The sequence below is a fragment of the Thunnus maccoyii genome, chromosome 15 (assembly GCF_910596095.1).
Source record: "Thunnus maccoyii chromosome 15, fThuMac1.1, whole genome shotgun sequence".
Classification (NCBI taxonomy): Eukaryota; Metazoa; Chordata; class Actinopteri; order Scombriformes; family Scombridae; genus Thunnus; species Thunnus maccoyii.
In genome coordinates this window covers 16,981,851-17,007,697 of record NC_056547.1, presented here as the reverse complement: position 1 = coordinate 17,007,697, position 25,847 = coordinate 16,981,851, and the positions used below count along the sequence as shown (strand labels likewise).

Genomic DNA, 25,847 nt, shown 5'->3' with positions numbered 1-25,847 from the left:
TTGTTGGGGGCAACTGCAGGCTGAGCGCTCACAAAGCATACACACACAGTCACAAATCACCCTGGGCACACAAGTGTGTACACACAGCGAGAGGGCAAACACAACCAAACAGTGCACACACGCACAAATGCATGAACTGCTGAGTAAAATACAAACAATACAGAGCACTCACACATCCTAACACACACACACACACACACACACACATCTGATCCAACATCCCAGCATGCCACATAATATCCCCTCTGCTCTCTCTCCCTCTAGGCGTCATACCTGAGGCGTGCAGCTGCTGATGGGTCTGATCTCGTTGCTGAGCGGCGCCATCGAGACCAGCAGCTTGTAGTTCTTGTTGAGGACGCGGCTGCAGGTGGCCTGGTCCAGACCCAGCAGGCTCTCACAGCGCAACATGTCCAACGGGAAACCTATAGGGGGGAAAACAAGGGGATGGAGACAGAAATAGAGAGTTGGTGTAAAAACAAAAGTTTGGGAAATAAGTGCAAGTGTTTAGATGTATGTATGTAGTTTGTGTGCCTTCTGAGATGTGCCAGAAGTGACTGAATGGGTTAAGTGTATGAAAGGAGGCAGAGGAGGAAGGACAGATAAAGATTCTGTTAGGTCACCTGACAAGTTTGGATGCATCAGACTTTGTTGAGAACGTTCAGTACAGATTCTTTCTTTCTTTATAGCCATGGTGTGAAGAGAAGTGTTCCCTCCAAAGTGATGTGTAAAGATCATCTAGGTGTCAACTTTTCATTCTTAGATTTGAAAGTCAGTCAAAGAGGTTAAGGCACTGATATGTAGCTACAACATAGAGGAATAATGCAATTCAACAGCCGATTCATGCACTCTGAGTGCTGTTTCATATTGTCTAAAGTAGGTTTGGTTGTTGATTTTGTTATGCAACAGTAATTTACCTCCAAAGCAAACACTATAGTTGCATATATGCTCCCTGATGACAAAAGGCATTTCAGTATCAGCCTCTGTGATGGACATTGTCAATTACTTATACATGTATGATTAATAAGTGGTTCTGTACTGAAGTGATAAGTGATAGAAAAGAAGAATCTGGTCTGTTATAAGTTTACAAAATGTACATTCATTGGGAAGATACATTTTCCTGTTATCCTAAATGAACATTCACAAGGATCATCACTAGACACTTGTATCATTTGGGGCTTAGTGAAGCTTTAGCCACAGGCTCTCAGCACCCAGCAGACGCCTGGAGCAGCAGCTGAGGAGGACTGAGAGATAAGACAATCAGAAGTGAGGCACCAAGCCAAACCAAACAAGCAGCATCTGGTAGCACAATGGTAGCTACACAGTTACTCAGAGATTTGTTTTGTCGTTAATGGAGGACTTTGCTCTCTGCTGCTCCTTCTAGATATTACAGCTTTACTCTGGATGTATAGTGTGGTTCTGTATCCAGAAATATATGACGACATTTAAGAGAAAATATCCAGACACAGGTGAGAGGCTGAACAGACAGCCAATCATTGTTCCCTCCAGAAGAGTTTCCAGCCTTATCCCAAACTTTCACTTGAAAATAATCCATACATGCTTCACCGCTTATTGATTTTGTAAGACCAAAGATGTATATTAAGGAGTTGAATCATTTACAGTATTTGTTTGATCTGCAATTTACAGATCATCTTGTGGCAATGACACAGTATATTTCCTGTAATAAAAGAATTAAATTAAAAATGAGGACAAAGTGTAAAAGAGCTGTTGATTCGCTGAAAAGAAGCCAGAGTTCATCAGTTTCACTTTTTTTTTTTTTTGCTAAATGTAACACACAACGTTAAATGTCAGTGTTACCTTGACAACAACATGTACAATGAACATACCTAATGATTTAAGTGATGCCACACGAGTAGCGTGTAGGTTGTGTGTGTGCAGTTTTGATAGTGTTTTTGAAACAACCATTACAAAATGTTCTCTGCATTTTTATCACTGATGACGTCACCTGTCGGCAGAAAACTAAATGCAGAAAACAGGCGCAGCACAGAGCGACTGTGTTCAGACAGAAGATCGAAATATGTACAGAATTTCTGTTTTTTTTATCTTGCTATTTCTGTTGAGGAGCTCGGAAAACCAAAATAAGCGCAAAACCAAATCTGCCCTGCAAAGTGGCCTATCTAACACATGTATAGACGTGTAGAGGAGTATGACGCCCCTGGGTTTTGTATGTATTCACCCATAAAGGAAAAAGAGTGTGTAACTGTGTAGTAACCTATATTTGGGATATCAGGTCCCTGGTCCTGAGTGAGTTCTTTGTTGTAGCGCAGGAAGAGGATGGTATTTTTCAGGGTCAGAGCGTGGTCAAAGTAACGCTGGGCCTCGCCCTCTGCTGTGCTCTCTACCTGGAGGACAAAGGAACCAGGAAGAAAGTTAAAGCAAAGTGTTCATAGATATTTGTACTCTTTAAGCTATAAATCATTTACTAATTAAATTGTTTTCTTTCCATTGTTCATCTCACCTTCTCCAACTCAGCCAGGAAGCTGTCCAGAGTCTCGTCAGACAGCTTACCCACCTCAAACATGGTCACTGCATGACTCTTCAAGTTCTGATATGACAAGAAACAGACGGAAGAATTGAGATCGACAGTCAACATCCAATTATCGTTGTAATTAAAATTTGTTTCTGTGCAGCTTTCAACATATTGAGAATGTGCATTTGTGTATGTTTCCAGTCACTAACCGGAGACAGGTTGCCCATCATGAGGAAGGCTGTGAGGGTGGAGTCAAAGAGGAAGGCGATCCTCTTGGTGGGTGCGGCCGGGATGCTCAGGCTGCTGACGCTGGCTGTGTCTGCTGCAGACATAGAAAGACAAACATATATCCACGTCTATCTATTAAACAAAACTCTCAAACTGAGAATATGAGCTTCAGAAAACAGAAAATGATGTTTACAAGAACCGAGTCTCCTTCTCAAACAGTATAGATAAATACAGAGTGTTAACATGTAAATGTGGTTGATGAACAGCCACTTTTATTGTATCCAAATTGTTAGTTTGAGCGACCCAACGGTGCCAGCTTAATAAGCACCAAAAAGTTAAAATTAGACCACAAATAAGACCATTTTAGGCAAACACCTATTAATGTGAGAATGACTTTCAGAGGCATGACTGAGCTTTCTTAGGGATTAATTAGCACCGCTGTTTCAAAACTTCAGATGTAACATGCGGAAAGCGCTTTATGTGCGTACATCAGTACATGTATTTATTTGCATGCACTACAGAAAATGTTTGTGTGCGTGTCTGAGTTCAGCCAGCAACCAGACCTTGGTCCTCCAGACTGGTGGTATCAGTGTCGGTGGCTGAGGAGCCTCCCTCCATGACAGGACTGCCCTGCTCCCAGGACAGCAGCATCTTCTGAGGGTCCATGGTACTCCTAACACAGAAGACAAAGTCACTACCGATCAAACACTCAAACCCAGTTTTTATTTTATTTGCAAGAGATCATGTACAATCTTAAACATAAATGTTATTATTTGATGTATTATAACAGTTAACTTAAAGCTCATTTTCATCTTCAGTCTCTTGGCAGTTGAGTAGTTTCTTAAGCTCTGATGTTAAATTAAAATTTTCAACATTTAGAGGATTTAAATGTTCCTAAAGGAGAGAATGTAAGATTTACAAGACTGATGTAGTTGGGCAAGTAGATTCTGAAGTCCCCAACCTCAATTTTCCTTGTCCACATGAGACAGTAAGTATCCTCACATACTGTATGTACAAATGTAACATTTTGCCTCTTTCATTGTAATTAAAATACAAGTTGGTTTCCCATCTCCGTTTAGAATCTGTGTATCTCTAATAAGCATAGAAAAACATCTCCAATCTTGCAAATGAAAATGCAATTAATTCCAGTTATGGGATGCCCATGGATGAAAACATGGCGGCATCATACAGCTACTGCTTAGTTTGTTCTGTGGAGGTAAAGGATGAATCGGTGCATGATGGACAGCCAGCACGTACTTGAGTCTGTTGACAGACGGGGCGTTCTTCCAGGTGGGATGGAGCTGCTCTGAGCTGAACGCCTGACCTTTCTTTACAGCGAATCCCAGACGACAATACATGGACACTGCATTCTGAAGCACAGTAGAAATACAGTCAACTGACGACACAAAACATGTCTGACATCATTAGTCTGATACTCAGACACTCTTTCAGTGTTATATCATCAAACTGTGAGGTGAATGCATTCCAGGAGTTATAGCAGAATAATTCAATAGTGTTGTAGTTTACTGGTTTACGACCAGTTAGTGATTTCTTGCATTTTTTCCAAACTTTCTACAGAGAACCCTTCTAGACTTTTAGTATTCAGAGTTTTACTTTAGGTGGAGATGAACATTGACAGAGAGCAACAATGACGGTGAAATAGAGAGAGAAAAAGAGGATTGCAGCACTTTTTCAACCTAATACATCTTGTGACTGTCGCTGGACAAATTTGTAGCTTCATCTATACCTTTTTACGATGGATTTCTTCTTGTAACATTGGAAAACTCAAAATGTTGAGTCATTCAAAGGAGGTGACACCAACACTTCTAGTTTACTGTTGATGTTTTATAGAACTCCATTGCAGCTGCAGTGAAATTTACTCAGACTAAATTGTCTACTTTTAGTCAGATATCCACATGAATTAAAAACATAAATCATCAAATCAAAAAAAAAAAACATGAAATTAACGTACCAGTGGCTGTTTGTGACCGTTTTAAGTGTTTAAAGTGTTTCTATTTTATTTAGCTACTGTTTTAATGCTTCACACTACTCTGCACTCTATTGTGAAACGGGGTCGATCATTCCAGTGGTAATAAGACAATAAAAAGGATGGATGAATATTGCTGGAACAGTCAAAAGCTTTTGTAATTTAGGTGAACTGAAGCCAAATTTTGATAGACTTGTTTCACTGGGTATGAAGAGACAGCTGCGGTTTAACAAGGTCAAATTTTATTCATCAATATTAGCTTGTGAGAGTCTAAAAAGAGTCCAATAAACTAATAGAATATTGTTTTGCATGATTCTCACTTGATGCCAGCATCTACAAAAAAATGTTACCGAATGCCTAGGGACTCAAGCTGCCAAAAAACCTTTCCATTTAACATATGTCTCACTATTTCATGATTTCTTTAAAGTATACAGGCATCAACTTGCCGTTAAATCTTTTATTCACACTAAACTGAACAGACCACCCCAGTCAAGTATGGTGGGCTTGATTGCTTTCTACACGCATTGGAAGCACAAGCTGAGGTCAACTCTCAGCCATCCTCTTATCATATCTAAAGAAGCATAGCAAAGTAATTTTTTTCAAGTGACCCAGGCCATGAGGTAAGTCATTACACGAGAGAGAAAGTTAAACTCAAGTCACGATGGGAAAAGTTCTGCACAAAGGCGACCTCTCAGACATCTCAATCATTTCTGAAATTACAGGGTTTCTCTTGGAGAATTGCTGCCACTGCTGCCTTCAACCACTTCTCTTAAGTGCCGCTTTTCAGTGGCAGGGATGAGATGAGACCGAGGGACAGGGGGGTTCAGCTCTTCACACTGGAAGTCATAACACTGAGAGGGAGTTTGGCTCCGTGTCTGATAGAGAGTGAATAGGAAACTGGGGAAAACTAGGTCAAACTAGAGCACCAATTGAAGTGGAATGGTCCCGCTCAGCCCTCTGGTAGTGTCACGGGGCATGATGGATCTAATCAGAAACAATGTGCGTCTGTGTGCAAGTGTGTCACAGCCTACCTCTCAGGTGCGTGTTTGTACGAGTATGTATCCACAATGAAACAGCTAAATACTTGGATAGGCTACTACTAGTTCTCTCACCGATTTGCACTCATCTGAACTGCATAAAACTGAACAAAAAAAAGACAGTAATGCTAATGTTCTGCTGTAATAAAATGATGTAATATATGTTTAGCCTGAAAACTAATTTAATGATCTCATACCTTTGGAGAACAAATGCTTATCGCAAAAGAACAAGAAACAAATACCACTGAAAAATGGCTTTAATCTAAATTTATAAGATTTGATGATGATCTAAATCTCAATCTATGACTCCAAAACACTTTCTTTTCTTTCAATCTACACGCTGCTGTACTGTGTGCCTTTAAGCATACAGAGAGAGACAAAAAGTATGTCTCAAAATCTCTTTGAATGTCACAGTGGAACCCCAGAAAATTACCTCCCCATTTTGTCAGTGTCAATTTTGAAAGTTAGGGGTCATATCTCCCAGACACCATCCTCTTGTGAAAAAGTAGTTTAGTCTACACATTACAATAAGACCCTCACATTCACCAACAAGCGGATACCCACCTTCACTAAGTCCAAGTCGATCTCCAACACGTTCGCCAGCTGAGAGACACAGAGGAAGGAAGGATCAGGAGAGAAAAAAAAAACAAAACACAGGACTTGGTTGAAAAGTTGATCGATAAACGCGAGCACACACACACACACTCATATTTCATTCAAGGAGCACAGCAAGCGAGCACAACGAAACATATTTTAAAGCCCACCTCAGCTACGTTTGTCTGCTCATCAATGGACACAAAGATTTTGTAGAGAAGCGTTTCAAAGTAATCGCCCTGGACGCGGTTCATGACAAAGCCCTCCAGTGGGGGCACTGAAAGACACAAACAATGACGAATAAATGTCCAAACAATTCCTGAGATATTTTATTCTTCATTTTGATTCCGCTGCAGCAGAATGGTCTTTTCTCCCTCCTTTTTTAATATATTATGTATCTGGAATAAGACTATAAGGCTTCTTTTCGAATCAGTGTAAATCAAGTCTATTACCTGTAATACTCCCTTATGGTCCCACAGTTGTACACAGTGTTTAGTCAAGGTAATTAGTTGAGAGGAGGATAATAGCATGGATGTTTTAACACACAAACACACACACATACCTGAGATACAGCTGTCATCAGATATGGGCACATCCAAGTAGATGAAGCCCCGGTTGTACAAGCCTGGAGTGAAAGAACAAACATGCACTCAACATAATTGTGCTTGTATCTATTTACATCTCTGTTGCCATGTTCAGAAAAACTATTTTTAACATACAAACTATCTAGTTATTGAACTTCTTCTAACCAGAAAACAGTGCAGGAAAATTTCAAGTCAATAAAATCTCATTTGTGTAGCTCCTTGTATTCAAATCGCCCTGCGTATTTAATTGTATTTGTTCCCACTCAGTTGCCACCACTCCAGTGGCAGAGGTTCATCACAGTCAAACTGGTCTCTAATTAACATTTAAACTGCACAGACACAACCTTGGTCCCTTTGCTGCTTCTTTGAAATTCATACTGGTACACTGGTACACAGACTTATACTGCAACCTTAGCATCAGCCTTCATGTTAATACTTCAGCTGAAAATGATGTTATGAATGTTGTGAATATTTATGAGTGCTTATAACTATAATTATACAGTGCTAAAAGCAGATTATAATGCATTATAAGTATGTTTATAATGCACTATAGACATGGGCTTCATAGAAAGTCTTACCAAAAAAGACTTTTGACCCTTTCTAGAATTTTCATGAAAGAAAACTATTTACCAATTAGTGAGTTGTTTTCTTGTATTTTATCCCTTTAGTGGGTCCCTCACACTGCATCAGTAGACAGATATAAAAATTCTAACTCAAAAATCCATCAGAGCTCCTCAATGTGATGAAATAAAACCATTTTAATGATCCCATCACTTTATGTTAATGTTTCAACAGCAAATCTAATCATTTAAAGCAGAACTCAAAATACTGTTTTACAAGGGCATCAAAAACAAAACAGCCCTCCTGTGGCATTTTGCTTCTATCATTCCTGTTGAAACAGGATGTAATAATGAGAAAAGACTGAACCATCTAATTTGGTAAAAGGAATGTTTTGTGCAATATCCTGAGCTGACACAAAATCCAGAGGCAAGAATGACTTTTTAGGAAAAAGAAATACGACTTTTTTTGGAGGTGAATACACAAATGCATGTCCTACCTAACACTGTTAGTTTAAAAGATGTGAAGCTGCAGGGATTGGTGTTGTACTAATCTGTATTATACTGAAATTTGTTTCAAGTATTTAGTCCATTTACATTAATGAGGGAGACAGACTATTACAGTGGAAGCAACTGTCAATATAATGCAGTCAAATACAACACCATGTCTAACTGTAATCATGGAGTTGATATGAATTTAATAAGGGAATTAATTGAATATTCTTTACCAGACTGAGGGTGAAAAAAGCCTTTTGTGTCATTTATAAGAAAAATAAATATTTTGTCTTTTTTTTTTAGACTTCTTGCATAATACGGGTGTAGTATTAAAGGAATTAAAGATGTGTTATTAGGGCGATTAGCTAACACGGTGAAAAAGTCATTTCTCATTCCATGGTGAGTTTTAACGTGTAGATTTTGTTTTCAATGGGAAGACAACCTGTGACAGCTACTCACTTAACACCACATTATACTCCATTGATCCGGCCAGCTGAGGACCAGCATCAATCATCTTATCGATGGCTTTCTTCTCTGCTTGAGAACAGATCTGTAATAACACACAGACACAGACAATATTAGAATATACATTTACATGTGAGTTTGTTTCCACGGGTGTCAAAAATCCAGTGAACAACAGTGGTAGTGCAGTCTCTGGGAGGATGAATACATTTGCATATTATAATAATTTGGTTTCCTAGACTGTTTTTTTTTTATTCTAGAAGATAGAAGAACTGTTGGGAACTTGGCAGGTGTTTATTTTTAGTCAGGTGAAATCTCCACATGCAGTGCAGGGGCTCGTGGGACGAACCGTTGTAGGTTGGTGGGTAACGTGTATGAATTTCAATGAAAGTTCAGGATAAAAATCATGTCAATAAACTTCAATTATTTAATTCAACTGAAAAACCATCAAGGTGAAGAATGTCGCATTTTCACACCAAGAACTTGTTTGTGTCTTGGATTTCTTATCCAACTGTGTTGACAACACTGAATGGAATAAAGAAATATTGAGAAAGAAGTTTCACACTAAATTAATCAGGAAATAGGAGAAGAAAAGAAGGAGAGCTCTGATCTCACCCTGATATCGTCCTCAGTGATGTAGCCCGTCTGCGCCACCCACCACGGCTCCACAGAGATCTCTACTGGCTTGGCGGGTAGCAGGTCCCGCGCTGATTTCCTGCGGAAGAATTTCTGACGAAAGGAGACAACGATGGAAGCAGTTAAGACGAGTTGGAGTCACTAAAATCTAATGAGGAGCAAGTGTTGATATTGTAATTGTTAAGATAATTGGTGGGAAAAACATTTTCATGATTTTTAGCTTGAGCATGTTACATATTATAGCTGTTGTAATTACATTTATGAAGACTTGTTCTCATATTCATATCAACTTTTACATTAAATATAGGAACTGCATCTAGAGACAAGAAATCTCTGAGCCTTATACGTTAAAAGGCTCAACAAATGATTATTTTAAAGACGTCTATATCAGAAACAGGTCTCACTTTGGAGGACCTGCACTGGTTCATCAGGTCGATGTACTGGTTTCTCCCAATGCCAAGCAGCCTCAGACCTGTGGGAAGATGGGAAAATTAGTAAGTAAGTAAAACTCAATCATGCCTCAGTAAGCGGCCGTGAACTTGTAATGATTGCACATTAACACTACAGCAAATAAATCTGGCTGCAGTGCAGCTGGAAAAGTATGTCTGGCATTTTTCGATTACAGTCTCTGAGGCTTTACCGAAAAAAAATGAGAGAGAATTACAGCAAGGAGCAAAGTTTGTTTTTCACAATATTTCCAATATCATGTCACCTTGGGGAACGAAGGAGCAGTAACAGTGACTCATCCAAACTCTGCTGAGGGAGTACGTCCACACATATAGCCCTGCACCTTCTCTGAGATAAGTCCGTGACACACACACACACACACTCTAAAGCACTACTAATCCATCTGCTAACATACACACACAGATCTCTGAAGATAATCTGCATGCATTTTTAATGACAATTATATTAAGATGTATATTCTGTGACAGAGAAAATGCTGGGCCATTTAACAAAGTTTTTTAGTCAAGTGCAGAAATGTGAAAATTTTGGCTCCAAATCCCACCTTGTCACTAGTGAAAGGTGCCCCTCCTCTACCCTGTGCTGCACAGGCCAGAAAGGGGCAGAGCAAAATGTGCTGGGATGGCTGCCAATGCAAGCAGTGACCAGTAAGGGATGTTCACATTTCAGTCTCCTAACGCAGCAGAATCCAACAGGCGTATCCTGCTGTTTGCACCGAGACACAGACACAACACACAAACACCCGCCCACGTAAACCTCTCTCACAAACACTCACTGCCTCTCTATCCACCCACTTCTGTATGACACACTTCCGAACCTCCTCGGGGAGACTGGAGGAGAGAGGCCCCTCGGTGCACGTCTCTCGACAGCCTGCCGGCAGCCTTCTGTCTCCGCAGCATGAAGGTCCTGTACTGCCAGTGCTCAGTCACTCACAGGCAACGCCAAAGCCCGTTTCACTTTACAGCGGAAAGTCAAACAACCCTTCAGCTGCCCCTACACTTGACTTTCAGCTATGACGCAATCCTAATTGGGTTTTGCAATCATTTCTGACGCAGCTCCTCAGTGTATTTCTGTGACGCAGTAACACATCAAAAGCGACAGTTTTGTATTTTTAGAAGCAATTTTGATTCACCAGGAAAAAGAAGGATTTATATCAGCCAATCCAAAAACCAAATACATTTTTATGTTTGTTAGTAATACAAGTCTAAGTCAGTGTGTAAATATTTCTATTGTAAGCCCATAAATCAGGGCAAGATTTGTTTGTAATTCAAGATATGTAGTAGTAGCCTCTCTGATAAAAACTCATACTTTGAGTATTTTGAAAACCAAATTACAGAAGCAAATCAAAAACACTTGGAAAAAACAGATGCGTCTGTCAGGGAAACTGTATAAACAACAAGACATATGCTACACCTGCCAAGGGACAGCCACTTGGGTGTGAATTTTCATCTTAATGAGATACAAAAAATAAGCCAATAACATTTTAATTGGCTTAATGTATCTTGTAAATGGTCTGTTAGAAATACAATTTAACAAAACAACAAGGCATAAATTAAGTGTCATTGTCAATTATCTGCTAATTAATCATTTTGTCTGTAAAATGTAAGACAATACTAACAGGTTCCTAAATCCCAAGGTGACATCTTCTAAGTGCTTGTTTTGACCAACCAACATTATTAAACCCAAATATATTCAGTTTACAAAAATGTAAAACACAGAAAAGCAGAAAATCCAATAATAAAATTGGAAAGCTCAAACCACTTAATGTTTGGCATTTTTGCAAGAATAATAGATGTAAAAACAGCTGCAAATTAAATTTCTGTCAATCAAATAATCTATTAATATTGTTTCAGCTCTAGTTTCACTAGAGGTTTTAAGCTATATGCACTATGAATAATACAGAATAGTCATTTTAAGGTATTTAGTTAGTGTTAAATGCCCCTTCAATGATCTCATGAAACTAATTCAAGCTTCTTGGAAAGTTTGCATCTTTTCATGGTAACTGATCTACCACCTCATACACTGACAGCCTGAACTGGAGAACTGGAGAAAGATGTCGAAAAGAGACCAGAGACGTGGAGAGAGCAGGAGTGGGAGGTACACAGAACTCTGTAAAGTCATTTCAACAGTATGGGAGAGAAGATGGAGGGGTGGGGGTGGGGGGTGAGAGAAAAAAGGAAGAAAAAAAAACTCACAGTCAGCAGCAGTGAAGTTGGGCAAGGAGTCGTAACTCTTCTCACTGTTCATAATATCCTGGAGGTGCAAAAAAGAAAGGAGAAACGGAAAAGAAGAATTAAACTAATTTTTCCACTCTCCCTTCCTATGTCCCCTGCCTCTGATTAATAACAGGATTAGCAGATCTGGGCGGCCATGCTAATTTCGACTCCCCATTTTCATTAACTGCTTAAGACGGATTATGAGAACATGACATAGCCGTTGGCAATTTAGTGTCCGCAATTAAAGCTCAGGCAGGTTTAGTTTAGCATGCGTCGGGAAGTGCCTTTTTTTAAAGTATGCGCTGAAAACTAAAATGGCTCGTCTTTATTGTTGTGTATAAACTAAGAAAGAACACCGGACATATTAGTCACATCTGTTCAGATTGTGAAATACATCTGACAGCATTATGTAAAGAAATGTATCTGTCATCAGCTAAAAAAGTACTTACTTTCATTAAGAAATCATAATTATAACACTGCATATTTTTTATAACACTAAACATTTTTTCAGTTATCAGCGTAGATTACTTGTCAAAAGAAACGCTCCCAGTTGCACATGAACACATGGACTCAGTGTTTGTAATCTAATTGAGAATGTCAGGAGTCAAGGAGAACCCGGCTGGTCCAAGTCTCTGACAGACTGGTTCTCTGTGAGCCCGGCTGTGCCGATCTCAAACACCAGATTGAGCTTTATCACTGAGAGCAAGCCGTCATGCAGACAAAGCCCAAACTGACCGCAGAGCAAACAGCTTTTCCCTGGGTATGTTTGTCCTGGGATCAGTCCTCGGTGACTTCCTAAGCTTGTACTCGAGGCTTCACTGGACGCTGACTGACACCTAGTGCCTGACTGATGCCAAATCTATCAACATGGGAAATATATTACACCACAATTTCCTGTAAAACTGCAGAGTATGTTACAGATTCCCTAAATATATACCTTATAATGAAGTGCACCAGATCTATAGCTACTGTAGGTAATGTATGTCATGTTACAACTCTTTTTTAATGTGCATATAACATTTTTTAAGTGTATTACTCACTCGTGGTAGCTAATTAAGTTTCTCCTTTAAGTTTCTCCTTCCATTAAGTTTCTCCTCTACATACATACCCACTATACAATAACTACGTAATGCAAAAAAACCCTTTTGTAGTAGCTCTATTCAGGTGTACCATAAAATATGGTATGCTGCCATTCTCCAAGCAACAAAGAACACATTACACATGACAGCAGGGAGCTGCAAGAGGCTCAGATCCTTCTTATTATTGTTTCTGACAAAATCGGGTTTCTTGGAATCCCTGTTTTGTCTGAAACTGCCGTTTCTGCAGCGGTTTCCAGGGATGCCAAAACTGTGGACATTGTTCAATTTAAATTAACAGAGAGTGGATGTTTCCAAACCAATTAGAGAATCATTGCTGCTGCACAATAAGAATTCCCGCTCTGTGCCTTTGAGTTTACCCGGCTCATTGTTGTAAGAGAGCAGACGAGATTGTGAATCACCGGTGTTATTGTCTTGTGTTTGAGAAAAATCAATGCAAGTCTTGTGAATCCGCCTGAGCTTTCACATGGTGTGTGCACAAAGCTGTTTAGGTGTGTGAGAAGCTGCCTACCAATTTTATAATAGCAGAACAGTAGTAAAAAAAGTGGTTGAAGCTCAGCTCTTCCACATCAAACACCCATCTTCCCAACTCTGTTCTGCAGTGCGGCGTAACTTGCTTACCTCCATGATTCCTATGTAATATGAGAATGGAGTGACTCGCAGCCCTTTGACCATGATGTCAGACAGGTGATAGGGGTACAGCATCAGGTGGTCCCGGCTGTACTTCAGTAGCTCCTCATAATACTTGCGCTCATCCTTCCTCACGTGGCGCACTGCTCGTAAAACACACACAGGAGTTAGGACACAGTCAATCTATATCGGATATATCCAGGTTAAAAAAGGAATATTGATCCCAAACAACCTCCAGAAGGTCACAAGGGAAATGATACGAGTGATTACATAAAGTGTATATAATTACACATGATTTTCAATGACATATTACTTTATCAGTAATATAATCAGTTTCTTGATCATTGGAGACAAGCACACACATACAAGTGTACCAAGAGGGAAACCAAGTATTTCTAATTTAACAGATGTACCTGTGATAAAATAAGTCTATTTGTTGCCTGTCTGCCGCAGCAACAAACACAACTTACCAACTAACCTATTCTTGAGCCATAAAATGCACAATAATTTGTTCTTTTAAAAAGGGGCACTCCACTGATTTTACACAGTTTACTTATCACAAGGAGACTACTCAGTCAGGGAGAACTGTAGAAAATAACTTCTGCCACTCTGGAGATGAGTCTTTGAGAAAATAGTTGTGCCATCAGGGTTATCTCAGCTTGGGCTTGGAGAGAACAATTTACTGCCTGCGTTGCAAACTGAAGGAGTTGCAAAACACTGCTGTTTACCAGGCAGAGAGGGTCTAATGCCACATTTATGTCATATTGAAGTTACTGCAAGTACCTGTTTACAACCTGCAAATAGCACTCATGTCAAAGTTGTAACTGGAAACTGGGGACTCCTATATATCTGACTCAAATAAACATGGATGCCTCACATCAGCCAATGTCCGTCCTTCAAGGAAATATCAACAAGTGAATGGACGTTGTGTTATATTGTCAATGCACAGTACTTTTAACCTTCAAGAGTTTGCAATCACACAACCAATGATGTAAACACTCACATGAATCTATCCTGTCTCTACCATCCATCCCATATGACATAAATGATGTATAATGAAAGATGCTACCAAGTTGCATTATGGGAATTGTAGGATCCAGAATCTTTGGAGCTTCACCGATCCTTGAGACTAAAAGTCAGAATATCTGAGCCTTTCCTGCACTGATTTTTTTTTTAATGTATCTCTTGCAAGTCCTCCAACTTTATGAACATGCAATACTAAATGGCTGGTTTCCCCCTTTAGTGTCACATTATGTGGCATAAACATGATGTGTCTACAGGACAAGGTGTATGTTTAACACAGGTGTGAGGGACAAATTTGCTCACCTAGGTTATTGCGGAATCGCAGCTGGTTGCGGATGCTGTAGAGCAGCACATGTTTCTCATACTCGCGTTGAGAGTTCCCCAAACTCTGCAGACAAAAAAAAAAAACACAGCACAGGTGAGGAACAAAGGTGAGGGCAAACACTGGGTGGATATTAACGCTCATTTTCCTCCTACTGCCTGTGAAATGTGTACAGTTTTTCTATGGTGGACTATTACATGGCCCCAAATTTACATCAATATTGGATTATACAACATACAAACACAAATCTGAAATAATGAGGGTCAGGTAGGTAAGGTCAGGTAATAAAGCAAAACCTCTTATCACTTGATATTGAGCTTTAGTAACCCATAATTCCAATTTCCTCTGAATGCACCAATCGGATACACTAAATCGGTATCAGCAACAACACTGACCTTGTTAAGCAGATCAGGTATCAGCCATGAAGTGATCCACATTAAATTCAATTATATAAAATTCAGTGTATTTGCTCTCGGTTACATTCAGCCACAGTTTCAGTACCACTGTTTCCTCTGACCTCATGATAACTTACATTTAAACTATTCCAGTAACACACTGCAGTACAGATATTTAAAAATAAATACTGATCACATTGATACTTGGTATGGCAGATACCCTGCATGGACGTATCTGTGTCAGAATCTGAATGGGAGAGAAAAAGTTGGATTGGTGCAGCCCTGTTTTTTTCAGTTTAATAAGTACAAACCAGGTGATGAAACCTGGAGCTTTTGGGGGCCCCTGGAGGTCCGGGGCCCCTGAAAGTGATAACCCCGCTTTGGAGGACAGGACACAGGAATAGAGGCAGCTCAAACTGCATGTATGTACGTGCAGTTATCTACTATTAGTGTCACATCCTTCATATTTTTCGACATTGCAAGCCCAAAACCTAAACCTACACAAAGGTGTGATTGCACTGTTTGCAGGTGACTCCCTCGCGCTATTATCACGTGGCGCCACCCATCAAACAACCTGACAAGTGATTCCAGTGTTGTTCAGCGGAGGCAGCGGAACTCCAGTGGCTGTAATGTAACGATGGGTCAGTTATGGCTGAACGGTGAAACCTTCTGCAGAGGAAGGAGCGAGTCGTGCGACACTGACAGCCGCCGGAGAGATAGGGGAGCACCGCGGTGACATTGACAGGTTCACCCCCCCCACACACACACACACACACTCCTCCTCCACAGGACACAGCGGTGCTCGGCTCTCAGCCTGCCCCGCCGTGACGTTAAAGCACAGTACCTGTTTGACATTAGCTGGTAGCTTGTTCCACGGATAATTCTGCCTGATGTGGAATTCCACGTCCGTGTTCATCGCTAGCTGGCTGGCTAAAAGCAAGACTCCCTCGAGACGATCTGAAACGGGCTCTCGGGCAAGTCCACGGTGACTTTGCCCCCCCGACACCCAACAACCGAGCGAAGCGGCCCCCGGTTTGAAGAAATCTTTTGTCCGGTGATTATTTTCCTTTACAATAAACGTTCACTTCCTTGTTGTATTTTCGAACGAGCCGTTCGTCACGCTCGTGGCCACAGTCGTCACTTCCTGTCGAGGCGTGACCGTTGATGTGAATGGAGCTCGAGGGGCGAGGGGGCATAATCATACCTGACGGGTGTTACGTAACAAATGTTTTATTGTTTATTGTTTATTATTTATTCTAATTTCTTTATTTTATTTATTTATTTTATTATTATTTTAACTTATGTATTTTTTCATTTTTATTTTGTTTATTATTTTTTATTTATTGTCTTTACTTATTTGTTTGTTTGTTTATATTATTTATTTATTTATTTAATTTGTTATTTATTTATTATTTACTCTTTTTTTGCCTGAGAGGACTTGTAGTTGGTCAAAACATCGCTAACAAATAAAGAAAAGGGAGCACTGATTCAGTGTGCCTGTATTCTTTGTATCTAGTTTAATTGTTTGGGGGGTTTTTTGTTTTGTTTTCACTGAGGTCTTGTGGATGGATGTGCACACGACTACTTCATGTGACAAATGTTTCACATCTAAAAACTGAAAGTTTTCAATGTCAGACTACTAATTAAAAACTAATTAAATTTAATATTAAGACATACAAGATGTCAGATGGGGTCATGGACGGAAATGAGCTGCTGGGCCCCTAATAAAGGATAAATGTTGATGTTATTCTATATTATTCATATTATCAACAAATCTCATGAAAAGACTAAAGCCAGCAATGCATTAGTCTGTTTCCCAACTTCCACAGCTGAACTGTCTTTGGCTCTCAGCTTTGAGCCCATTCATTCTTACTAAAGACATACACATACACACATATCAACATATCAGATGCCTCAGATGGTGAGAAGTCTTAACAGCAGACATCTCTGGTTGTTGCCCACTTTGCCCTATTGGTAAATCAAAGTTTCTCAGTCTTTTCTAGCCTGTGAACCCATTTTAATGTCTAAAATGTCAGATATGAGCACCAGAGTGTGTCATACTTTTTATATTCTTTTTTCAAAATCATGGAATAATTTCTAGCTCATGTAGAAATTGATGACGGACGTAGAAGACCTTTTTTTCATCTTTAAAAAAGTATATCAAAAGCTTGTCCTTTCACCTTGTAACAGTACCTACAGTGCTACCTTAAAAATAAGGAGTCTTGTTTCTTACAGACCAGAGGATAAAACTCACAAAATGTCCCAAAAATGTGTGTGGGTGTTTCAAAAATAATAATGATACATCAGTCACCTGAGATGTTTTTTTGCATGAAGTAATCAGGTTGAGGAGCTGTAAGATAAATGCTGTTGAGTTACTTGTGAATGGTGTCTGGTCATGCTGTTCACTGGCATGTCTTTATCATGCAATACCATAATAGAGCCTCTTGTTTACTATAACACTAGGCCTTATAGTCAAAAATTATCTTTAAAGAATATAAACTGTTTTCATTTTTAGCTTAATTAGACTAATTGCTGTTGGGCAAATGGCCAAAGTAAATAACCATTTCTTCCAAATAGAATTGAGTTTTTCATTTGGCTTTTTGAAATTGCTTTCAAAAAGTTTAAAAACACAGTGAAAACTCAAGTTTTACCACATGCAGACATTACTGTTGATCCTGAGCTCTGTCGGTGAATTTTAATAAAAGTCTCCAAAGTGATCATGAGATTTTTCTGCTGCAAGAATATCAGTAAATCAAAAATGTGGGGTTTTATGCCAGCAAGATGAAGTCAAAGTGGAAATTCATAATCTCCACCCTGCACCTCAGTCTACATCTTTTTTGGAAAGTGCTTCTTGTCAGATTTTTTTCACTTGGTCCTTGAAGGAGGCCACAGTGCACACCATGACCTATGAGGATGAGGCTGTCACTTGATAACTGCTAACAGAGTGTAGGATTTCACTGTGTGACAAAGTCCACCAGTGTTGCGTGCGCTTGCATGTCATGATGTATGACTTGCTGACAGCTCACTTTCTTGCAGCTATGTCATTCAATCTGTCTACATGTAACACCAGTTCTTGTTCATATGCCGCTAAACAAACATGACAATAATTCATCTCGCTGCCTAAGGAGCTGCACGGAAGAAGAGGGGGTTACAGATAAGTCCCTTTTGTGAGATAAAGAAATGACAACTTCGAGATATAACCTGTGAGGAAAAGGAGGCTTAAACACTTCATATCTCTCTCTCTCTTTGAAAAATCTCAGGGAAAACATGGGATCATGGCACAAAAGGAGAATATATTTCATTATTCTTTTAATCTTTGTCATCAGTGACTTCAAATACTGTTACAAGAGATTCTGTCCAGATTCATTCTTATCTTACAGCAAGATATGAGCGCTCATCTACTGCTTGTTCCTCTACAGTATATCAGTTTCCCAGCCTTTTTGGACTTGTGGCCTCTTAAAATGAAGCAATGTCTACTTGTGACCCCACATCGCAGGTTCTGGACTCTGTGAATATGAGCTGTGAGCACTTTTCCTTCTCTGACTGTTTTATTTAAAAGACTTTAAAACAAAAAACATTGTGTTTTTGTCTATAATTAAATTTTAATAACCTATTTCTTCATAAAGAAACAATTCTTTATGGCAGTTCATAAAACAGGTACAGTGAGTCACAAAATGTGTCAGTCTTATACAAGAAAGAAGAAGGCAGTTGCTGCTCTACAATGAAGAAAAGTAAAACTTGATATTAGAAAATATATATAACAAATTGATTCACATTGGAGACAAGTAGAAATATTCTCTTGTTTTAAAGGGATAACTTTTGTCAAATATGCTTATTCAGTTTTTTTTTTTGCCAAGATCAACACCACTGTCATATTTGTACTGTAAATATGAAGTTACTACCAGCAGCCAATTAATTTACAGGTAACAACAACAGGCTACTGTTACCATACAAGTTTAGGTGTGAATATCTGTATGTGCCAAGCGTGAATGAGTGTATTTCCCAAAATGTGTAACTATTCCTGTAAGAACAAAAGACTTGATCAACTTTAGTTAGATTTTTGCTCATTTCTGATCTTGTGACCCCAGGTTGGGAACCTCTACTCTATATCAGCCACAGAGTTCTCTATACTGCATTATTTTATTAGGGTAGAATTTTTCAATGGAGTGATTTAAAGTATAGACAATCATAAACTACATTTCTTTAGGCTGAATATGCCACTATAGAGTGCACAATATATCCAGGATTTAGGGTAATGGATGGTATTTGGCAGCATGACACAAGTACTACCTCTCACCTCAAACAGATGAGTAGTAGTAGTGGCTGTAATAGTCATCTCCAGTTGTGCACACTCATAAATGAACACATAGAGACACCTTGAGGCAAACAGAGCCCAGTTCTTACAGCTGTTTCTCCTGATCAAGCTGTCCCATCAGCACTGCTCTATATTTACCTACATCCTGGGTTACACACATGCGGGAGGAGGAGGAGGAGGAGGGGCGGACTTAAACAGCACAAGAAGATGGACAAGGGCTAGCAGCTCGAGGATACTTTGATTAAACACCAGCTTGGGTGGGCTCGATGGCTGAGTCAGGACCCCGTGATGATTCTCCCTCCCCAGGCAATTGTAAACACTCTCTCCACTGGACGCTGGCAGAGCTGCTAAGCCGGCAACTGGGTACCAAACAGCTCTGTGTCACATGAGAGGCCTGGCTGGAGTCACAGTGGCCCGGGATACTATTCTTAGCTGCAGGAATGTACACAGTGGCCTCATGGCGAGCTCCACAGCGCCTAACTGGAAAGCCTCGTCATTTCTCTGTGTCATGCTCCTTTTCTTTCCCTCTTTCATATTCTTCTCTCTCTGGATAATGTTCTGGTTCTCTTTTGGTTGGAAGTGATACTTTTTCTGAGCAGACTGGCAAGACATTTTGGATATTATTGATTTACTGAGGACAGGAGGTAAGGATTCACCTACTCACAGATGTTGCAGATGAGCTGACAACAGGTTCATTAGCCAGATATTTGACACAAATCTTATGACTTATTGTTTCATTGTTGTGTTTTTCCCAGCTCTATTCTTTGATTTGTTCAGATGGCATTAGTAGGCGTGTCCTTTTCTAATTACGTGGTTTGTAAAATCTCTTTCTCCAGTTTAAGCGAGATACTACTAATGCACAACAGCTGAAGTGAGTCCGTGCCACATGTTACTTAATAATAATCATTGGAGTCTTTTTATGGACGATGTGCTTGTAAATTCAGCTTTTGCATTCAGATAAAAATGTAAAAAGCATTGTAATGAAACAGAACTGATTACTAACTAGAGGGTAAGTGTTTAAACATTTATTGTGACTCAATTTTTAAATTTTGAGATTATTATGAGGAGATCTGGGTCTCTACCAAGGGTTCCTTTGAAACCTGCCAGTTGTGAAATGTCACTCAGAGCCATTAGCATTTCATAAAATACAATAACGATTAGAGGTCCAAATATATCGGACAGGCTGGGCCCCGTAAGTGGGAGTAAATCAGTAGCTGTCGCAGAGATGATTAGAAGACTTAGCGTTACTAATAGCCCGATGAAATTCCCGCTCTTTAAACCCCCCAACCAGGGAGAGACACACTGAGACTATGGGAGAGGAGGAATATGATAGAGGGAAAAACGCACAGTATAGATTGAAAATAGCAACAGAGTCAGAGAAGCTCAGAGGTATGGAGAGACAAACACAGATGGTCTTTTGACACAGCTCTGATAATGTCAGCAGTGATGGGCAGCTTGATGACAGAGATGTGGCCTAATGTAACATAAATGCATCAAGATAATTTAGAAGGGGTTGAAAATAGAAATCTGTGTGAGTCAGTAATCGTCACATTAAGGACAGCTGCTCTGCAGGAGTGTGAGAGCGGGCTAATAAATGAGAGGGGTTGCTATCAGAGGGATCTGAGTGATTAATCTGGGGACAAAGCTCAAAGCCAGTTCAGACGTCAAATTAGAGAACGTCAAAGTGAAACTGTTATACTAGCATGTATGATCAAGTCAATGTATATGATGTGTTGTTGTGGATATAGGTTTCCTATATTGAGTCTGAAATTCACTGTAATATACTAAGATTTCACATTCTTTGAAAGCATTATTTGTTATATAGGCACCAACGTTTGCTAAAGAGAACTATGGGTGTGTCAAACAAGTTTGACAAGTTAAGTTTCTTATTGGTAGATTGGCCAGTTGGGAGATTATTGGTAGATCTTTTGGAACTTAGTAGAGGCAGATTTAATTCAATTTCCACAAAAGACCTCTCATTAAAGGTACCTTCTCAGTAACCCCAGTGGTAGTGACAACATAGTTTAATAGGACAGAGGCTAATGCCATCAGCACCCTTGTTCTTGTCAGTCAACCATCTCTTCTCTTTTCCCTCCCTCCAGAATGGCCCGTAGACCACGAGAAGCTTCCTCTTTCAAAGACTCTGACCTCCCCTCAAACCTACTTGCCCAGCTCAACATCCTCCGGCAGGAGCGGATCCTGACAGATGTCCTGCTCTGCACTGAGCACCAGGAGATCCCCTGCCACAGGAACGTCCTGGTGTCCAGCAGCCCGTACTTCCGCGCCATGTTCTGCAGCAACTTCCTTGAGAGCAGCCAGGCAAGAGTGAATCTGAAGGGAATTTCTTCAGACATCCTCAGTGGCATTGTGGACTATGTTTACACGGGTTGCATCACAATCACCATGGAGATTGTGCTCCCTCTCATGCAGGCAGCGTCAATGCTCCACTATGGAGGTCTGTTTGAGGCCTGCTCGATGTTCCTCCAGGAGCAGCTTAGTCCAGAAAACTGTCTGAGCATGATACGACTGTCTGAGATCCTTCACTGTGAGAGTTTAAGAGACAGGGCAAGAGAGATGGCTGTGAGGTGTTTCTCTGATGTAGCTGCTACCGAGGACTTCTGTGAGTTATCTCTTCCTGAGCTCATGTGTTACTTAGAGGATGATCGACTTTGTGCTGAGGAAGAGCAAGTGTTTGAGACCCTCCTGGCATGGATCCACCACGACCCGTTCTCACGACAAGGTGCCATCCATGATCTCTTCAAGAAAGTCCGTCTGCGCTACATCCATCCAACTTACCTTTTCCAGTTTATCGCCAATGACCCATTGGTGCAGTCTTCCAGCCTCTGTACTGAGATAATTGAGTCAGTGCGGCGCCTCATGCTCTCTGTCAGCGCCAAGTGTAGCCGTGAACTCAAGCCGCTCTGGACCACACCAAGACGTTACACCTGCCGGGAGACTCTGGTGGTGGTTGGAGGACGCAAAAACAATGAGCAGACTTCCCGAGAGGCCTTGCTTTATGACGAAAGGACCCAGCGTTGGCAGTGGTTGGCCAAGCTCCCTCTGCGGCTCTACAAAGCTGCGTACGTGTGTATTCATAGCATCCTGTATGTGCTCGGAGGGCTCAGCCTCTGCATGGCATCAGGCGACAGCTCAGTCAGTGCCACAGTTTATACACTCTCACTTAAGACCAACCAGTGGAGGACTGCTGAGCCCATGTTGGAGCCACGATATGCCCACCAAAGTGTGTCCTTTCTGCATTTCATTTTTGTGTTAGGAGGCATTGGTGTAGACAAGAAAATCTCTCGGTCAGTGGAGAGGTATAACAGTATGTTTAATCAGTGGGAGGCCATGGCACCAATGCCCACAGCGGCGCTGCATCCAGCAGTAGCAGCCAGTGACCAGAGGATCTATGTTTTCGGAGGAGAGGACGCCATGCAGAACCCAGTCAGGCTGATTCAGGTAGAAAAGTCTTTTAGAAGTTAAAGTTAAAGTTCCAGTTGAACATTTTTGCCACTCAAATAGGGGCATGACCTTAACCAGAATTCATTATCTATATTTGCTCGATGAAAAGTTAAAAATTAAAAGTTTGTCAGAAGCTTTAGGATTGACTGTCTGTTGATATTTGTGTTATGTCAATAGGTGTATCACATCTCTCGCAATTTGTGGTCCAGACTAGAAACGAGGACAGTGAAAAATGTTTGTGCTCCTGCTGCCGTCATAGAGGATAAGATCTACATCATAGGAGGTGAGCTAAGAATCTAATCTGCAAAAACAAATAACCGTTGTCCCCAGCTGCTATAGCTTTATATTAGAAACGTATTAACATCTTTACATACTAAGTGTGATTTTCTGTGGATTTTGCTGTTGTTGTATGTTTTGTCTTACAGTCAACAAATCCAATGAAAAGATCTAAGATTGTGTCAGACCATCTCTTTATATTTTCTGACTTCCCTACTCTGTCTGTGACTCTCAACCATGAGCTCATTGGTTCCTACTGAAGGTATAAATCTTTTAAAATCTGCTCACAAATACAGTTTCATTAAAGGCTCCATAATTTTCCAGCAGATGGGCACTGTAGTCTTCAGCAAATGTTACTCAAACAGGAGTATATACTGCCTTTGTTGGGGACTATTTTAAGCAGCGGATTAACACATATGTGGTACACTAGTGAGTATTTACAGCAGCGTCAGTGTCCATATTCATCACAATGGAGGGACATTACGTCACTCAGTGCAGCAGTGTGGCTCATTGATGTGTTTTTAATAGTTTTTTGACAACAATGGAGGTCTGTGGCACAGAGGAACAAGATATATCAGGCTCTGGATACACAGACAATACTTGTAGGGTCAATTCATTACTGGTTTTGGTCTTTTCATGGAATTTGATAATGAGAAAAAGTATAGTCTATCACTAGAATTGTCCTTTGACGTTGGCTCAATAAAAATCTAATTTCCAGGGTATACCAGGCGGATGATCGCCTACGACACCAAGGCCAACAAATTTGTCAAGTGTGAGAATCTGAAGGAGCGAAGAATGCACCACAGCGCTACGGTGATCAACAACAAGCTCTACGTCACTGGTGGACGAATCCTCAATGGCCATGATATCATCGAGGACTCAGACTGCTTCGAGTGTTATGACCCAAAGACAGATGTGTGGACCTCCAAAGGTTCTTTGCCGTACAAGTTATTTGACCATGGTTCTCTGCCGTTAGTCTGTGTTTCCAACAGACCCAACCCACCGTGACCCATGATCAAACCACCCGCCAGGGTGAGGGCTTTGCTACATGTTCTTCACCTCCCCTTTGCCATGAGTTATTGGCCTCTAACTACACAAATGGGGAACCATTTCAAACTAACTGCATTCTTTCACGCAGCTCAGTCTCTGACACAACTTAGCGGCACGTTAAGTCAGGCTGACTTTTATCTGACTCAAAGGAGAGCTCAGCTGACAAGCAGAGGTGTCATTATTGAGGCACCTGAGGTAGAACTGAACTGAGAACCCCAGAGATCACAAGAGGCAGACATACTTACACAACAAGCAGCTGTTCAGACACATACGTAATCCAGAAAGCTCTTTCCATTGATGGCTGCACTCTTTTGATGCAAACTAAAAGTGTTTATGCTTTAATTTCCCAGACATTTCTACACAGCATATCACTGTGTGCAGCTGCAGTTTACTTTCCTGTAACAATTTTAATTACATAAGGGAATTGTGTGTCTGGCTGCAAGCTTCTCTGACAAAAAAGACAGATCAGACAGTTAATAAATATGCACTTTATAGAAATACATTCCTCCTTGACCCAAATGCTTCTATCAGAGCGCTGATGAGATCAATTGTGACAGAACATGGACGAGCTCCCACGGCAAAGTACAGCAGTTTCTATCAGCTTCTATCATGTTTGCTGAAACACTGCTGAGAAGGGAGAATTTTACTTAAATGAAATGATTAGAGCCAACATTATTCCAGTCAAGTTGGCTTGATTCACACTAACTTTGTGAATTATTCCCAAAACCCCCAACAAAGCATGTTCTTTATAACGTTTCATGGATGATTCACTTGCAACAAACAGGAGGCAGAATAAAAATACTTAAATATATATGCATGATTGCATTTCCTAAAGTGGTGGTTTACCTTTAATTTATCAATGTGCTATTGTTGCTAGTTAAAGAAAATGGCTTCGCAGGCAGCTACTGAATGTTGATGTGAGGATATGTGAAGGCAACTGCCCAATGGTGATGCAGTGACCTGCTAAGGGCAACCATGACTGGAAATGGTTTGGCAGAGTTTCTCAGTTTTTTTATGACGTTCTGCATGTACATACTGTATGTAGCCAGCAGGTGAAGCATGTTCTACTGATCTGAAATCAATCGTCTCTTCATCTGAGGAGAGAAAAACTGTTGTATCAGTTGTATACTGTTGACTTTAAAATAATCATAATCACTTCTGTATTCACCTTGACCTCTACGGAGCATACATACAGTACCAAAGTTTGGACACACCTTCCCATTGACTTGAATGAGAAAGTGTATCCAAACTTTTGACTGGTACTATACATTCACTGCTCAACAAGCCTCTGGCCCCGGTAACAATTGCCATGGCAACCCCATTATCACCCAATTGGATTGTCCATGACATGCATCCCTGTAGTGAATATATTTAAGACAGCATCAGTGATCGGCTGCATGATGCAAATGTGTTGCAGTTACTTGCACAATTGAGAGACTTGCTCTTTTTTTGATGTATTATTTGTATGTGGTGTATTATACTCTTTGTACTGTATGTGGTGATGCTACAAATAAAATACAGTTTCTTA

The 25,847-nt window shown here is 40.3% G+C and overlaps 2 protein-coding genes across 6 annotated transcripts in view; one reads left to right on the top strand and one right to left on the bottom strand.

Annotated features, from left to right (window-relative positions):
• fam91a1 (family with sequence similarity 91 member A1) overlaps positions 1–16,390 on the bottom strand; it is a 22,568-nt gene extending 6,178 nt beyond the window's left edge. Inside the window, exons 1-16 of one of the 2 annotated variants that reach the window (XM_042435561.1) lie at positions 16,061–16,390; positions 14,803–14,887; positions 13,468–13,619; positions 11,729–11,786; positions 9,473–9,540; positions 9,048–9,161; positions 8,430–8,520; positions 6,897–6,959; positions 6,505–6,611; positions 6,305–6,343; positions 3,974–4,086; positions 3,280–3,389; positions 2,698–2,810; positions 2,477–2,563; positions 2,231–2,360; positions 274–422 (exon numbers count right to left, since the gene is read on the bottom strand). In XM_042435561.1, coding sequence (XP_042291495.1) covers positions 274–422; positions 2,231–2,360; positions 2,477–2,563; positions 2,698–2,810; positions 3,280–3,389; positions 3,974–4,086; positions 6,305–6,343; positions 6,505–6,611; positions 6,897–6,959; positions 8,430–8,520; positions 9,048–9,161; positions 9,473–9,540; positions 11,729–11,786; positions 13,468–13,619; positions 14,803–14,887; positions 16,061–16,132 — 1,551 coding nt within the window. In that variant the 5' untranslated portion in view covers positions 16,133–16,390. The remainder of the gene's footprint in view (positions 1–273; positions 423–2,230; positions 2,361–2,476; positions 2,564–2,697; positions 2,811–3,279; positions 3,390–3,973; positions 4,087–6,304; positions 6,344–6,504; positions 6,612–6,896; positions 6,960–8,429; positions 8,521–9,047; positions 9,162–9,472; positions 9,541–11,728; positions 11,787–13,467; positions 13,620–14,802; positions 14,888–16,060) is intronic. The other variant, XM_042435562.1, reaches the window with a different exon arrangement.
• klhl38a (kelch-like family member 38a) lies at positions 15,612–25,847 on the top strand. Of its 4 annotated transcripts, XM_042435565.1 has the most exons (5): positions 15,612–15,638; positions 15,745–15,961; positions 21,634–22,990; positions 23,171–23,276; positions 23,988–25,847. In XM_042435565.1, the coding sequence occupies exons 3-5, from the start codon at positions 21,635–21,637 to the stop codon at positions 24,275–24,277; spliced, it is 1,752 nt and encodes a 583-aa protein (XP_042291499.1). In that variant the 5' UTR covers positions 15,612–15,638; positions 15,745–15,961; position 21,634; the 3' UTR covers positions 24,278–25,847. The 4 variants fall into 4 exon arrangements, with proteins under 4 accessions (XP_042291499.1, XP_042291501.1, XP_042291497.1 ...); XM_042435567.1 differs by lacking the exons at positions 15,612–15,638; positions 15,745–15,961 and adding an exon at positions 19,691–20,175 and having other exon boundaries at positions 23,203–23,276; positions 23,988–24,072; XM_042435563.1 differs by lacking the exons at positions 15,612–15,638; positions 15,745–15,961 and adding an exon at positions 19,695–20,175.